This window comes from Lissotriton vulgaris, chromosome 9 (genome assembly GCF_964263255.1).
Source record: "Lissotriton vulgaris chromosome 9, aLisVul1.2, whole genome shotgun sequence".
NCBI lineage: Eukaryota > Metazoa > Chordata > Amphibia > Caudata > Salamandridae > Lissotriton > Lissotriton vulgaris.
This window is the reverse complement of record NC_141697.1, coordinates 232,107,987-232,125,747: the sequence shown is the minus strand read 5'-3', so window position 1 is coordinate 232,125,747 and position 17,761 is coordinate 232,107,987. Positions and strand designations below refer to the sequence as shown.

The window sequence follows — 17,761 nt, the reverse complement described above, 5'->3', positions numbered from 1 at the left end:
AGGAGTGAATCCAGCCAAAGCGGGCCAAGGTGTGCCCGGAATGGACAAAGGACCTAACCTCGAAGGGGATAAAGCGTGTGGTAGGGCGCCACCAAACCAAACTCCATGCTGCCAAGCATCAATAGGAACCTCCAGTGCTCTGTACGGAGCATACGCAGCCGGTACAGCTGAAGCAGTGTATGAATGGAACACTCCAGAATTAGCGTCCACTGGCGGAAATGTCACCCACGAATAAAACAGTTCGTACGGGTACGCATGTTCCGCACTCACTACCAGAACAACAGCCAAGCCCTCCATAGGAACATCATAAATCCGCAAATGGTCACGCACCGCAATGCGACTATGCTGCGGGATGTCCACGGCTTGTGCCATGTCAGCACAGGAAAGTGACAACACAAAGATTACTTTGTAGCACAACTGGGTAGTAATGCAAAGAAACCGTTTACAGATAGATTCAAGCTTGAAAAAGACCTATTTAAAAAACAGGTAGGTTTTTCCGACACTGCCGTTTTCCGGAAACGGGAATGAAGGCGTTAAGGTTTGAATGATATACTACTTGAGTGTCATGTAATAAGGCCAACCAACGTACGGGCGCCATGTAGCAGGGTTTCCATTCTCCCACAGAACTGTGCACAGAGATCTAGAACCTGGGTGAATTAGGATGACCCAAAACTCACCTTTGTTTCAGAAATCCCCTTACCAAGCTAGTTACAGTGTCTCATCGGTAGTAATAACTTACCAATGACTTAGACAATCCAGAACATGAACTTAGAATACCTCAGGTATAGTGGAACACATGAACACTCTTTCGTTATATTATCATTCCAAACCGAAACTGGGAGGCAAAGAATACACGTGCAAGTTTGAAATGTTTATTTTTCAATGCAGCATTCTCAAACGCAGTATCTTGTATAATATCAACATACATATTATAAAAATCAGAGTCAGCAGCATAGTCACTAATCCATAGTAAGCAAAAGGTGATAGCATGTTATGATGCAAAAATCTATAGAATTCTGTATCACCTATATTTCGCGCACCCTAATTAGCATATTATATTATATCTAAGAAGGTCTCATCTGGGTTTTAGCAGGGCGGACCCATACCTCTAATTCTTAGTAGGAGGAGATCACATCAACAGCTACCAGCTCTCTGCATGCGAAGCATCAAGTGTGTTGATTCATTCCCTGTAACTGTATCTTAAACTCGCGTAGAGCCCAATGTTGGCAGCAACATTATTTGTGTTATGTCTAACGTGGTGCGAGGATCAGGCCTTCAGCAACCTTGTGTTAGGTTATTCTTAGAGTGTGCAGTTCTCGGTGTACAGACAGTTGTACCAAGTGTACCAAGCACGACTGATACGAGAGCAATAACATATTATTCTCAAATAAATCACATCTTTCGTCTAGGTTGAAAGCTACAATAACAATTAGGTGTTGTGTGCAAACTCAAGCTGGAAGAAAATATTGCGTTTAAACATTTAATAAGCTCATGCTAACTTAACACAATATATAGAAACGTAGTAACCATATGACAAGCTCAGATTGGAACACAATTCGTCGAGCAAATAAGCTGAGAGGTGTATTTCTCGTTTTAACGGCAGGAGCAATGCAGAGTCTTTTCTCTTCATCTAAGTTCTAGCCAGAGACCGTTACATTTGGGGTAGAGTCGCTGCAGCCAATCACAGACATGGGCTCAGTTTTCACCATTACTGAACTCTTCTGTTTTTGAACATGTAACAAGGCTGACCTCCAATGGCTTACTTAGTGCCTCATTTGTGGTACGCCGCTAAGCACAACCCGCCCCACTCCACTACAAGTTCATCCACCTACACTCGGACACATATATTTCAAAATTGTGTGCAGAACCATTTAGGGCAAAGAAGCCAAGGGCGGCGGGAGAGGTATGGAACCGGAAATAACTGTCCTGCTTCCATGATTCTCCTGAAGTGAGACAAAGTTCCACTACCCTTGGTACTTTGATGAATCGATGCCCAGGGCACAGTGTTTAAAATAATTGCCTTGTCAGACAAGGATCATATGGGAGCTACTCATTGTCAGCCTGTGAGCTACTGGTAGTTCGCGATCGACCTGTTTGAGAACCCTCACAATTATAATTTACACATCTATCTCTTACATACCATCACCTATTACACTACCAGGCGCTGTGTCCCAAACACAATACCAGAGCTCCAGTGGTCATCACTGAAACCCTTCCTATTGACTACAAAAAACACCCTCCTGGCACACCCTACACTGTGTAGTTTGCGATCTCTGAGGGTAAATGTTTCAGCTCTCTACATAACAATACTAAGCCGTATACAAATGGTACAATACAATACAATAGAAATATAACTTCAAGGCATGCAGGTACTCCTGTGATAATGAAAGATAGGAATGTCATGTATATTTTTGGGACTTGTGGGAACTACTATCAAACTCAAACAGTGGCAGATGGTCAAGCCCCATCTGATCTAAGACCACCCTAACAGGCGGCTCCTCCACTAAGGAATCCCAACAATGAAAACTAAAATGGTAATAAATATTTTAGCATTTTATTTTTCATATACTTTGCAAACAGCCGTCCTGAGTCGAGTCTCAGGACGGGGGCAGGCCACTGCTGACTGGAAGCAGCAGAGAGGAGTGGTGGACTGGGCACTTTGAAGTGCACATGTCTCTTTGGCCGGCTGTCTTGCAAAGGCCAGCCAGACATGCGCACTTTAAACCTCTCAACACAGCTGTCTTGGACATCTGGGTTGTGACCGAGCAAAGGCCTCCAGTGCTTTTTGGAGTGCTGAGAGAGCCTGCTCAATCCAACCATGGCACTGCTCCAATAGTATGAGAGCAACGTGGCTGGGGCAAGCTTGGGGAAAGAAGAACACCAGGACTGGAGAGAGGGCGGAGGTAAGTGACTTTTTCTTCCTATTTAAAAAAAAAGTATTTTATGTCTTTTTGTAATCCCTAAATCGCTTACATGCACAGCGCTAAGGCGGAGGAGCGCTGCTCCACTACTTTAAGAGCAGTGCAGAGGAAAAATTATAATAACAGAACATTATTATCATTTTATTTTTCCGTTCCTAGGTGCAGGGAGGGGCGGGGCTGGCCAGAGCAGGGGCAGGGGGAGGAGTGGTCTGCACACTCAAAGGGCACAAGACAAGTCCCAAGACGGCTGAACAAACAGTCATGCGCACTTTGCATATTCACCACCAGGCTGCATTACACAACTTGGTGGAGACATGCACAGGCTCCCTGTCCTCATCTGATCGCCGAACCATGGCACTCAGACCAATCACAAGGCTGCATTGCAGTGTTTTGCCTGGCTTAGGGAGCCTGGATACTTCCTGCAGCAGAGGAGAGGCAGCACCTGGCGATGCGACAAGCAGGTATATTTTCTTTCTTATTTTATTTTTTATCCCCACCTCCTGCCCCTGCCACCTTTCCCTCCCAGCTGCCCCTGCACATGCATTATATTACTGTTTTAAAGTTAAACTTTTCTACTTTAAAATGATAATGAAATGCACGTCAGCATGAAGTTAATCTAGTTTACTGTTTGTACGCCTCACCACTCTTCTTAGCCGGAAGCCACTTCTTCCCACATCCCCAGACCATCCCCTTCTAGGCCAACTCCTGTTGGTAGCCTACATTCCTTCCAGAATTGGGTGGTTCTCACTCTAGATTTCAATGAGTTTTGTCAACCTTGTCCCGTGAGTCAAGGCACTCCCTGTATGTTACACAAAAGCTCTTCCTTGAACATTGTTCGAGCATGTCTTAGCAGCTGTCCATATAACATACTTACATTCCACATAACTTAGATATGCACATATTTTGGCCACTGACTCATCAGTCAATCCTTCATGCAATTTCGGAATGTTGTTGAACTGGGTAAGAATATGTTTCACAATGTAAATCTCCCCCCGCACCACTTCACGCAACAACAAATTCCTACCGCCGACAACCATTTGGGATATGTGCAGCCAAATCTAAACCCTTAGTTTAGAATGATATTATATTGAACAAGTTCATGTTTCACAACACCCATCATTGAATGTTACACCAATACCCATCATTGAACATTACACTAACACTCTTCATCGAACATTGCACAATAACAATATCCTGCGGTAGTCAATGAAGGAGGGTCAAATAGCGATAGTCTGTCAACCTCTGCTAGTCTGGTTTGATCTTTAGGTACATTATGCAGAGAGGAAACCTAGCAACAGAGGATTTTGAAACATAGGATTGAACATTATTATCTTTAACAGAGCAGACCCCATAAAAAACATATGTTGATATTAATAGCCCCTAGCTAGCATGGTGTTTTAGTTTTGCAGCAGTGGATACAGACACATAGCCTAGTGCATTATTTTCTTAATAGAGGTGACCTCATGTAAAACTTGTACTAATCCTACAGTTGGTGTCATCTTTAAACATTCGTATGTTTGCAACCATGTAAAAGCATCTATCACCATGCCTCTGCTTGCGAATATCAGTATCTAGTTGACAAAAGCCCTCTGAGGTCCTGCACGCCGTGTTTAAGTCACCATGAAAGGAATGTGTCCTGATTTTTAAATGTTTTTTGTTGGTTTCTTGTATATTTAACAACATTGGGCCACCACAGTCCTCAATAAGGAGGGCCTTGGTGCTTCTGCAAGGGCCATTCTTCTGCACTTTGTATTAAAGTTAAGGCACGGATAGGACCTTCAGACCTCTAATACAGTCAGTTGGTCCTCACAATTATAATATGTTCTATAATTTTAAGGTAAAAAAATCCAAGGAACCAACGGTGGACCTCAGATCCTGCACCTCTTTCCACGTTAAGTCAAGTGAGGTCCTGTGCACTGCAATTCCTGTACCTGCCATTGTTTGGTGCCACTGCGTCCCAGATAGAAACTGATAATTTGGGTGGAATGGTGCACCAGGAGGATATATCTCTTTCCAATAAAATTTAAGCCGATGTATCTTTGCAGAAACAGATTCAATCCTTTATTTTCTCCCTCATTACGTACATTTACACATGTAAATCGTCCAGCCAACGCGTTTTGTTCAGGAAAAAGAGTTTTTCTGAACTTCCTCAGGTCTTATTGATGTCTTGGGATCAGTAATAGAATTGAGGTTAATGACCGACAATCATTTAAGAGTAGTAGAAACAGGTGACTCTCCATCCACATATTTCTTTTCCAAATAACGTCAGCTTGGGAAAAGGCAATTAAACTAAAACCTTCTTATGCAAATTTGAAAAGCTATGCTTAAATAGTTATTGTTTCTAATACACGTTTTACTTGCTTGTAAGTCATTTCCATAATATCCAGCAAATAGAGCTGTGAAACTGGCCATTACGCACCTGGTAGTATTTTGGTGGTGCGTTGTATCTGTAGTGGCTTTTGCCCAACTCCAGTGCAAGCTGTTCCAGATGTTCTGGGTGATCTACTCTGGCAACACTTTTCTCCACAAATGACATGACTCTAAGCGAGATAATCAGAAAATAAGATTAAACAACAGCTGACATGAACAGGGATTATGCACTAAACCAATACAATTTGCATTCCAAAGTGCTGGTGTGCCTACTTTGTTGGATAGCTTTCCAAACATTAAAAAACATACTTACAAAACAGAGGGTTACACAGGATTTCTCACTTGCATTTTAAGTGATATTTGATATAAAAGGTGTCATATGTCAGTCCCTGTATTATTTAAATGCCGATTGGAAAGAAAAAAAACACAGTAGTTGACTTTTGTTTAACTTCCTAATTATGATGTATTGTGCTGTGTTATGTTACATTATTTTCGAGCTTTTGAATTGCCCCTACTATCACTACTTTGGCATTTTAGCATTTTCTAGATCTAAGTGCCTTTTTCAAATATTTGTGGGCTTTCCTTTGGTTGTGTACGGTTGTTTGGTTGTGAATGGCTAGTAGAGATTTTTTAAATGTCTAGTTACTAATGGTTTGCGTAGGTGAATGTGAAAGCACAATGAAGGGGATTTCAATATAATTCTTTGTGTTGTGGGATGTGTAATATTGGGGTCCCATATCCCTTTGTATGAATAGATTGTTTATTAGCCCAGCATCTCTAGCCCTATGTAACCACAATTTGATGTTGTGCTAACGAGGGGTGGTATGTTTGAATTAGGTTTATCAGGAAGTTGTATGTTGCTCTGGTGCAGGAAAGTGCTGTTGATTTGGCAACACTTCCCAAGTTATCAACTTGTTTGCATGTGGCTGTCAAGGTTCTGTTTGGAGAAGACAAGTTATACAAGAATTTAGAAAGGTGTTGTGAGTATAGTTGGGTAGGAAATGCTATTGCATGCTGGTTCATAGCTGGTTAATGCATATTGGAAGGTAGGTGGATGCATGTGGTAAAGTATGACTTCTGCGTACTGGTTTGATGGTTGTTGGTGTATCTCGGGTTTGGGTGGGTGATTTTTGCTTCCTAGTGATATCCAAGAATTCACCAAACCTGAGCCACGTTACATGCATATGATGAGTTATGTTGAGTAAGGCCTGCCAATAGTTAGGCTGTTACGTGGAAGAGAAGCAAAGCAAGACAAACTGTGAAGAACATTACATTTTAGAACTTTAGTGCATGCATATCTCATAATGTGGCCACAGAGTCAGTATAAAACAGTACATGCTTTAGAAACAACAGTGCACGATTCAAAAGTTAATAATTTAGTCTCATCGCTAATTGAGTAAACAAGACAGAAAAATAACAACCATTTCAGGTGTGATGGTTTCATTCTGGACTGATTTTAGGGCGAACAAGAACAAAGTAATGGATTAATGGATGGAATGCTTGAATTAATCTCAGCCACTGGCAAACGTTTGAGGGCCACATCCCGGTCCATGGCTTTTCACCCATGAGGACTCAATATACAGCATCAGTTCATCTGCACATCAGTCTTGGTCCTGCTTCATTGAGAACTATCCAGCCTGATCTGCCAGGCAAACACTAGCCTCCCAAGAGTAATGTCAACCTACTGAAGTCTTGTCAGTGAGCTATGCTTGAATTCTGTGGCACAATGTACATAGAACCCACATCTAAGCATACCTGCCTACTGCAAAACAACATGGTGATGGATAGAATGGAAGTGAATGACTGAATTAATCTCCGCCACCAGCAATCAAAGTAAAAGTGAACATTTACACAATATAGAGGACACTCAACTAAGGAACGAGGTACTCCATGAATCGCTATACAAAAGTAAGGTACCTGGGTTCAACATTCACAATAAGGCTGTTCACTGAGCATCAAACATTGATATCTTTCCCATGCTGCACCCACCAGCAACACCGAGCAGCTGCACAGAAATATCATGTTCTAAAATATTTGCCCCTGTGTACCTGAGACCGTGAGTTCGAAGCTCTTTGCTGGCCCTCAGCCTCTGCAGGTCGTCAACATCTCGAAATAAAAAGAAAACATTCTTGCACTCTGGGTGAGTCTCAAATAACCTTAAAAGAAGAAAAGAAAAAACGTATTCAGTTCAGTTCAAAAGAGCAACAAAAATACAATCCAATTGTAAAAGTATTTACAGTTTTTGCCAGGATATTATTACAATTGCTCTGATTACATGATAGTAATATAATGAAAAGCGAAAGCATTGCCACACATCAGATACTTAACAACATACCTAACAAAATGTAGGAAATCACCGCTATTATAAAATACCTTTACGATTTTCCGTACAAAAGCAAAGAAACAAACAGTAATCAACAGAAGCGAGTTTCAAGTTGTCAAAAATAGGGGCGGGAAATATTCGGGTGAACTTCAAAATCCTCTGAATTCACACTTTTTAGGGCTCGGGCCTCGCCCACCATGAAGTGGGGGCGGAGCTTGCGTGCTCTTTTGTATTTAGAAAAAAAAGAATTCAGAAAGGGGTCTGGCTGGCACATTCTTTAGTGCGCGCCGGCGTTTTTTATGGCATCTGCCTAGTGATTCGTCTTCGCTGTGCTGTTTATGTAGTAGCCTTGACGTGATAGGGTATATTTACTTTTCGTCCGTCATTTATTGCAGTTGTATGGCATATTCTGTGCGCGAACGAGCACGGCAGAGTGATTAATCTTAATTAGGAGCTGTCCGAGTGCCCGTGTAATACAATCCAGATGTTGTGAGCGCGTTCACCATTGCATTGCATGTATCATGCGCGGCCTGCTTCAGGAACACCGTGCCTAATGTAAGGCAGCTTTGCATCGCTTCTCTGGCACCGAAGATCTTAATGGAGGTGTGGTGTGGTTAGAGGGGGTGGGGATGGAGTAGTGTGCGGTTACTTTGATACTCTCATCGGATTGCCATCATGTTCGCTATTTCTTGTTCATGCAAACCACTCTCCCTGTTCTAGGTCAGATTATAGCACTATACAATAGAAGACCATATTAGAATACAATAACAAAGAGCTGGAAAGAAGGCTGAATAAGAGTCTCATGCTGCGTACAGGAACATTGCACCCCCAATACAGCATTGTAGGCTGCAAAGAAGTACTACCACCACCAGTACCACCGCCACCAGTGCCACCACCACCAGTACTACCACTACCAGTACTACGGGCAGCAGTACCACCACCACTAGCACTACCACCACCAGTACTACCACTACCAGTACTACGGGCAGCAGTACCACCACCACTAGCACTACCACTACCGGTACCACCACCAGTACTACCACTACCAGTAACACCACCAGCACCAGTACCACCACCACCAGTACTACCACTACCAGTACCACCAACACCCCCAGTACTACCAGTACTACAGCCACCAGTACTACAAGTACCACCACCACCAGTACTAACAGTACCACGACCACCAGTACTACCACTACCAGTACTACCAATACCAGTACCACGACCACCACCAGTACTACCACCACTAGTACCACCACCACCAGTACTACCACTAACAGTACCACCACCACCAGTACCACCACCACCAGTACTACCACTACCAGTACTACGGGCAGCAGTACCACCACCAGTAGCACTACCACTACCGGTACCACCACCAGTACTACCACTACCAGCACCAGTACCACCAGTACTACCACTACCAGTACCACCAACACCCCCAGTACTACCAGTACTACAGCCACCAGTACTACAACTACCACCACCACTAGTACTAACAGGAACATTGCACCCCCAATCCAGCATTGTAGGCTGCAAAGAAGTACTACCACCACCAGTACCACCACCACCAGTACCACCACCACCAGTACTACCACTACCAGTACTACGGGCAGCAGTACCACCACCACTACCACTACCACCACCAGTACTACCACCAGTAGTACCACCACCACCAGTACTACCACTACCAGTACCACCACCACCACCACCAGTACCACCACCACCAGTACTACCACTACCAGTACTACGGGCAGCAGTACCACCACCACTAGCACTACCACTACCGGTACCACCACCAGTACTACCACTACCAGTACCACCACCAGCACCAGTACCACCAGTACTACCACTACCAGTACCACCAACACCCCCAGTACTACCAGTACTACAGCCACCAGTACTACAACTACCACCACCACCAGTACTAACAGTACCACGACCACCAGTACTACCACTACCAGTACTACCAATACCAGTACCACTACCACCACCAGTACTACCACCACTAGTACCACCACCACCAGTACTACCACTACCAGTACTACTGGCAGCAGTACCACCACCACTAGCAATACCACTACTGGTACCACCACCAGTACTACCACTACCACTACCACCAGTACCACCACCACTAGTACCACCACCACCAGTACCACCACTACCAGTACTACCACCAGCAGTACTACCACCAACAGTACTACCACTACCAGTACCACCACCTCCAGTATTACCACTACCAGTACCACCACCACCACCAGTACCACCAGTACCACCACCACCACCAGTACATGCAGTACTACCATCATCAGTACTACCATTTCTACCACCACCAGTACTACCACTACTACAGCCACCAGTACTACCACTACTACAGCCACCAGTACTACCACCACCAGTACTACCACTACCACGACCACCAGTACTACCACTACCAGTACTACGAATACCAGTACCACTACCACCACCAGTACTACCACCACCAGTACCACCACCACCAGTACTACCACTACCAGTACTACGGGCAGCAGTACCACCACCACTAGCACTACCGGTACCACCACCAGTACTACCACTACCAGTACCACCACCACCAGTACCACCACCACCAGTACCACCACTACCAGTACTACCACCAGGAGTACTACCACCAACAGTACTACCACTACCAGTACCACCACCTCCAGTACTATCACTACTACCAGTACCACCACTACCAGTACCACCACCACCACCAGTACTACCAGTAACACCACCACCAGTACTACCACTACCACCACCAGTACTACCACTACCAGTACCACTACCGGCACCAGTACCACCACCACCAGTACTACCACTACCAGTACCACCAACACCCCCAGTACTACCAGTACAACAGCCACCAGTACTACCACTACCACCATCACCAGTACTAACAGTACCACGACCACCAGTACTACCACTACCAGTACTACCAATACCAGTACCACTACCACCACCAGTACTACCACCACTAGTACCACCACCACCAGTACTACCACTACCAGTACCACCACCACCACCACCACCAGTACCACCACCACCAGTACCACCACCAACAGTACTACCACTACCAGTACTACGGGCAGCAGTACCACCACCACTAGCACTACCACTACCGGTACCACCACCAGTACTACCACTACCAGTACCACCACCTGCACCAGTACCACCAGTACTACCACTACCAGTACCACCAACACCCCCAGTACTACCAGTACTACAGCCACCAGTACTACAACTACCACCACCAACAGTACTAACAGTACCACGACCACCAGTAATACCACTACCAGTACTACCAATACCAGTACCACTTCCACCACCAGTACTACCACCATTAGTACCACCACTACCAGTACTACCACTACCAGTACTATGGGCAGCAGTACCACCACCACTAGCAATACCACTACCGGTACCACCACCAGTACTACCACTACCACCACCACCAGTACCACCACCAGTACCACCACCACCAGTACCACCACTACCAGTACTACCACCAGCAGTACTACCACCAACAGTACTACCACTACCAGTACCACCACCTCCAGTACTACCACTACTTCCACTACCAGTACCACCACCACCACCAGTACTACCAGTACCACCACCACCACCAGTACTTCCAGTACTACAGCCACCAGTACTACCATTTCTACCACCACCAGTACTACCACTACTACAGCCACCAGTACTACCACTACTACAGCCACCAGTACTACCACCACCAGTACTACCACTACCACGACCACCAGTACTACCACTACCAGTACTACCAATACCAGTACCACTACCACCACCAGTACTACCACCACCAGTACCACCACCACCAGTACTACCACTACCAGTACTACCACTACCAGTACTACGGGCAGCAGTACCACCACCACTAGCACTACCACTACCGGTACCACCACCAGTACTACCACTACCAGTACCACCACCACCAGTACCACCACCACCAGTACCACCACTACCAGTACTACCACCAGGAGTACTACCACCAACAGTACTACCACTACCAGTACCACCACCTTCAGAACTACCACTACTACCACTACCAGTACCACCACTACCAGTACCACCACCTTCAGAACTACCACTACTACCACCACCAGTACTTCCACTACCAGTACCACCACCACCAGTACTACCACTACTACAGCCACCAGTACTACCACTACTACAGCCACCAGTACTACCACTACCACCACCACCAGTACTACCACTACCACCAGTAATACCAGTACTACCAGCATCAATACTACCAGTACTACCACCACCAGTACTACCACTACTACAGCCACCAGTACTACCACTACTACAGCCACCAGTACTACCACCACCACCAGTACTACCAGTACCACCACCACCAGTACTACCACTACCAGTACTACCACTACCAGCACTGCCACTACCAGTACTAGCAGTACCACAACCACCACCACTACTACCAGTACTACCACCATCAGTACTACCAGTACTAACACCACCAGAGTAGTGAGTAGAGTAGTGAGTAGAGTAGTGAGTAGAGTAGTGAGTAGAGTAGTGAGTGCAGATTAGTGAGTAGTGAGTGCAGAGTAGTGAGTAGAGTAGTGAGTGCAGAGTAGTGAGTAGAGTAGTGAGTAGAGTAGTGAGTAGTGAGTAGTGAGTAGAGTAGTGAGTAGTGAGTGCAGATTAGTGAGTAGAGTATTGAGTAGAGTAGTGAGTAGTGAGTGCACAGTAGTGAGTAGAGTAGTGAGTAGTGAGTAGAGTAGTGATTACAGTAGTGAGTAGAGTAGTGAGTAGAGTAGTGAGTAGAGTAGTGAGTAGAGTAGTGAGTAGTGAGTAGTGAGTAGAGTAGTGAGTAGTGAGTGGAGAGTAGTGAGTAGAGTAGTGAGTAGTGAGTGCAGAGTAGTGAGTATAGTAGTGAGTAGTGAGTGCACAGTAGTGAGTAGAGTAGTGAGTAGTGAGTACAGTAGTGATTACAGTAGTGAGTAGAGTAGTGAGTAGAGTAGTGAGTAGAGTAGTGAGTGCAGATTAGTGAGTAGTGAGTGCAGAGTAGTGAGTAGAGTAGTGAGTAGTGAGTGCAGAGTAGTGAGTAGAGTAGTGAGTAGTGAGTGCAGAGTAGTGAGTAGAGTAGTGAGTAGTGAGTAGTGAGTGCAGAGTAGTGAGTAGAGTAGTGAGTAGTGAGTGCACAGTAGTGAGTTGAGTAGTGAGTAGTGAGTAGAGTAGTGATTACAGTAGTGATTACAGTAGTGAGTAGAGTAGTGAGTAGAGTAGTGAGTAGAGTAGTGAGTAGTGAGTGCAGAGTAGTGAGTAGAGTAGAGTAGTGAGTAGTGAGTGCAGAGTAGTGAGTAGAGTAGTGAGTAGTGAGTGCAGAGTAGTGAGTAGAGTAGTGAGTAATGAGTAGAGTAGTGAGTAGTGAGTAGTGAGTGAAGAGTAGTGAGTAGAGTAGTGATTACAGTAGTGAGTAAAGTAGTGAGTAGAGTAGTGAGTAGAGTAGTGAGTAGAGTAGTGAGTAGTGAGTGCAGAGTAGTGAGTAGAGTAGAGTAGTGAGTAGAGTAGTGAGTGCAGAGTAGTAAGTAGAGTAGTGAGTAGAGTAGTGAGTGCAGAGTAGTGAGTAGAGTAGTGAGTAGAGTAGTGAGTAGAGTAGTGAGTAGTGAGTATTGAGTAGAGTAGTGAGTAGTGAGTGCAGAGTAGTGAGTAGAGTAGTGAGTAGTGAGTGCAGAGTAGTGAGTAGAGTAGTGAGTAGAGTAGTGAGTAGTGAGTGCACAGTAGTGAGTAGAGTAGTGAGTAGTGAGTAGAGTAGTGATTACAGTAGTGAGAGGAGTAGTGAGTAGAGTAGTGAGTAGTGAGTAGTGAGTAGAGTAGTGGGTGCAGAGTAGTGAGTAGAGTAGTGAGTAGAGTAGTGAGTAGTGAGTGCAGAGTAGTGAGTGCAGAGTAGTGAGTAGTGAGTGCAGAGTAGTGAGTAGAGTAGGGAGTAGTGAGTAGAGTAGTGAGTGCAGAGTAGTGAGTAGAGTAGTGAGTAGTGAGTAGAGTAGTGAGTAGTGAGTGTGCAGTAGTGAGTAGAGTAGTGAGTAGTGAGTGCACAGTAGTGAGTAGAGTAGTGAGTAGAGTAGTGAGTAGTGAGTAGAGTAGTGAGTAGAGAGTAGTGAGTAGAGTAGTGAGTAGTGAGTGCAGAGTAGTAAGTAGAGTAGTGACTAGTGAGTAGAGTAGTGAGTAGTGAGTGCACAGTAGTGAGTAGAGTAGTGAGTAGAGTAGTGAGTAGAGTAGTGAGTAGAGTAGTGAGTAGTGAGTGCAGAGTAGTGAGTAGAGTAGTGAGTAGAGTAGTGAGTGCAGAGTAGTGAGTAGAGTAGTGGGTAGTGAGTGCAGAGTAGTGAGTAGAGTAGTGAGTAGTGAGTGCAGAGTAGTGAGTAGAGTAGTGAGTAGAGTAGTGAGTAGTGAGTGCAGAGTAGTGAGTAGAGTAGTGAGTAGTGAGTGCAGAGTAGTGAGTAGAGTAGTGAGTAGTGAGTGAGTAGAGTAGTGAGTAGAGTAGAGTAGTGAGTAGTGAGTGCAGAGTAGTGAGTAGAGTAGTGAGTAGTGAGTGCAGAGTAGTGAGTGCAGAGTAGTGAGTAGTGAGTGCAGAGTAGTGAGTAGAGTAGTGAGTAGTGAGTAGAGTAGTGAGTAGTGCGTAGAGTAGTGAGTAGTGAGTGCAGAGTAGTGAGTAGAGTAGTGAGTAGAGTAGTGAGTAGTGAGTGCACAGTAGTGAGTAGAGTAGTGAGTAGAGTAGTGAGTAAAGTAGTGAGTAGTAAGTAGAGTAGTGAGTAGAGTAGTGAGTAGAGTAGTGAGTAGAGTAGTGAGTAGTGAGTGCAGAGTAGTGAGTAGAGTAGTGAGTAGTGAGTGCAGAGTAGTGAGTAGAGTAGTGAGTAGTGAGTAGTGAGTAGAGTAGTGAGTAGTGAGTAGTGAGTAGAGTAGTGAGTAGTGAGTGCAGAGTAGTGAGTAGAGTAGTGAGTAGTGAGTAGAGTAGTGAGTAGTGAGTGCAGAGTACTGAGTAGAGTAGTGAGTAGAGTAGTGAGTAGAGTAGTGAGTGCAGAGTGGAGAGTAGTGAGTAGAGTAGTGAGTAGTGAGTGCAGAGTAGTGAGTAGAGTAGTGAGTAGTGAGTGCACAGTAGTGAGTAGAGTAGTGAGTAGTGAGTACAGTAGTGATTACAGTAGTGAGTAGAGTAGTGAGTAGAGTAGTGAGTAGAGTAGTGAGTGCAGATTAGTGAGTAGTGAGTGCAGAGTAGTGAGTAGAGTAGTGAGTAGTGAGTGCAGAGTAGTGAGTAGAGTAGTGAGTAGTGAGTAGTGAGTGCAGAGTAGTGAGTAGAGTAGTGAGTAGTGAGTGCAGAGTAGTGAGTAGAGTAGTGAGTAGAGTAGTGAGTAGAGTAGTGAGTAGTGAGTGGAGAGTAGTGAGTAGAGTAGTGAGTAGTGAGTGCAGAGTAGTGAGTAGAGTAGTGAGTAGTGAGTGCACAGTAGTGAGTAGAGTAGTGAGTAGTGAGTGCAGAGTAGTGAGTAGAGTAGTGAGTAGTGAGTAGAGTAGTGAGTAGTGAGTGCAGAGTACTGAGTAGAGTAGTGAGTAGAGTAGTGAGTAGAGTAGTGAGTAGTGAGTGGAGAGTAGTGAGTAGAGTAGTGAGTAGTGAGTGCAGAGTAGTGAGTAGAGTAGTGAGTAGTGAGTGCACAGTAGTGAGTAGAGTAGTGAGTAGTGAGTACAGTAGTGATTACAGTAGTGAGTAGAGTAGTGAGTAGAGTAGTGAGTAGAGTAGTGAGTAGAGTAGTGAGTGCAGATTAGTGAGTAGTGAGTGCAGAGTAGTGAGTAGAGTAGTGAGTAGTGAGTGCAGAGTAGTGAGTAGAGTAGTGAGTAGTGAGTAGTGAGTGCAGAGTAGTGAGTAGAGTAGTGAGTAGTGAGTGCACAGTAGTGAGTTGAGTAGTGAGTAGTGAGTAGAGTAGTGATTACAGTAGTGATTACAGTAGTGAGTAGAGTAGTGAGTAGAGTAGTGAGTAGAGTAGTGAGTAGTGAGTGCAGAGTAGTGAGTAGAGTAGAGTAGTGAGTAGTGAGTGCAGAGTAGTGAGTAGAGTAGTGAGTAGTGAGTGCAGAGTAGTGAGTAGAGTAGTGAGTAATGAGTAGAGTAGTGAGTAGTGAGTAGAGTAGTGAGTAGTGAGTGAAGAGTAGTGAGTAGAGTAGTGATTACAGTAGTGAGTAAAGTAGTGAGTAGAGTAGTGAGTAGAGTAGTGAGTAGAGTAGTGAGTAGTGAGTGCAGAGTAGTGAGTAGAGTAGAGTAGTGAGTAGAAAAGTGAGTGCAGAGTAGTAAGTAGAGTAGTGAGTAGAGTAGTGAGTGCAGAGTAGTGAGTAGAGTAGTGAGTAGAGTAGTGAGTAGAGTAGTGAGTAGTGAGTATTGAGTAGAGTAGTGAGTAGTGAGTGCAGAGTAGTGAGTAGAGTAGTGAGTAGTGAGTGCAGAGTAGTGAGTAGAGTAGTGAGTAGAGTAGTGAGTAGTGAGTGCACAGTAGTGAGTAGAGTAGTGAGTAGTGAGTAGAGTAGTGATTACAGTAGTGAGAGGAGTAGTGAGTAGAGTAGTGAGTAGTGAGTAGTGAGTAGAGTAGTGGGTGCAGAGTAGTGAGTAGAGTAGTGAGTAGAGTAGTGAGTAGTGAGTGCAGAGTAGTGAGTGCAGAGTAGTGAGTAGTGAGTGCAGAGTAGTGAGTAGAGTAGGGAGTAGTGAGTAGAGTAGTGAGTGCAGAGTAGTGAGTAGAGTAGTGAGTAGTGAGTAGAGTAGTGAGTAGTGAGTGCGCAGTAGTGAGTAGAGTAGTGAGTAGTGAGTGCACAGTAGTGAGTAGAGTAGTGAGTAGAGTAGTGAGTAGTGAGTAGAGTAGTGAGTAGAGAGTAGTGAGTAGAGTAGTGAGTAGTGAGTGCAGAGTAGTAAGTAGAGTAGTGACTAGTGAGTAGAGTAGTGAGTAGTGAGTGCACAGTAGTGAGTAGAGTAGTGAGTAGAGTAGTGAGTAGAGTAGTGAGTAGAGTAGTGAGTAGTGAGTGCAGAGTAGTGAGTAGAGTAGTGAGTAGAGTAGTGAGTGCAGAGTAGTGAGTAGAGTAGTGGGTAGTGAGTGCAGAGTAGTGAGTAGAGTAGTGAGTAGTGAGTGCAGAGTAGTGAGTAGAGTAGTGAGTAGAGTAGTGAGTAGTGAGTGCAGAGTAGTGAGTAGAGTAGTGAGTAGTGAGTGCAGAGTAGTGAGTAGAGTAGTGAGTAGTGAGTGAGTAGAGTAGTGAGTAGAGTAGAGTAGTGAGTAGTGAGTGCAGAGTAGTGAGTAGAGTAGTGAGTAGTGAGTGCAGAGTAGTGAGTGCAGAGTAGTGAGTAGTGAGTGCAGAGTAGTGAGTAGAGTAGTGAGTAGTGAGTAGAGTAGTGAGTAGTGCGTAGAGTAGTGAGTAGTGAGTGCAGAGTAGTGAGTAGAGTAGTGAGTAGAGTAGTGAGTAGTGAGTGCACAGTAGTGAGTAGAGTAGTGAGTAGAGTAGTGAGTAGAGTAGTGAGTAGTAAGTAGAGTAGTGAGTAGAGTAGTGAGTAGAGTAGTGAGTAGAGTAGTGAGTAGTGAGTGCAGAGTAGTGAGTAGAGTAGTGAGTAGTGAGTGCAGAGTAGTGAGTAGAGTAGTGAGTAGTGAGTAGAGTAGTGAGTAGTGAGTAGTGAGTAGAGTAGTGAGTAGTGAGTGCAGAGTAGTGAGTAGAGTAGTGAGTAGTGAGTAGAGTAGTGAGTAGTGAGTGCAGAGTACTGAGTAGAGTAGTGAGTAGAGTAGTGAGTAGAGTAGTGAGTGCAGAGTAGTGAGTAGAGTAGTGAGTAGTGAGTGCAGAGTAGTGAGTAGAGTAGTGAGTAGTGAGTAGAGTAGTGAGTAGTGAGTGCAGAGTAGTGAGTAGAGTAGTGAGTAGTGAGTGCAGAGTAGTGAGTGCAGAGTAGTGAGTAGTGAGTGCAGAGTAGTGAGTAGAGTAGTGAGTAGTGAGTAGAGTAGTGAGTAGTGAGTAGAGTAGTGAGTAGTGAGTGCAGAGTAGTGAGTAGAGTAGTGAGTAGTGAGTAGAGTAGTGAGTAGTGAGGGCACAGTAGTGAGTAGAGTATTGAGTAGTGAGTAGAGTAGTGAGTAGTGAGTAGAGT

At 44.8% G+C, this 17,761-nt stretch overlaps 1 protein-coding gene across 1 annotated transcript in view; it reads right to left on the bottom strand.

Annotated features, from left to right (window-relative positions):
* The window catches only part of LOC147689875 (neuroglobin-1-like), a 179,878-nt gene that overhangs the window by 76,706 nt on the left and 85,411 nt on the right, over positions 1-17,761 (bottom strand). The window contains exons 2-3 of the mRNA XM_086936606.1: positions 7,340-7,447; positions 5,341-5,461 (exon numbers count right to left, since the gene is read on the bottom strand). Coding sequence (XP_086792732.1) covers positions 5,341-5,461; positions 7,340-7,447 — 229 coding nt within the window. The remainder of the gene's footprint in view (positions 1-5,340; positions 5,462-7,339; positions 7,448-17,761) is intronic.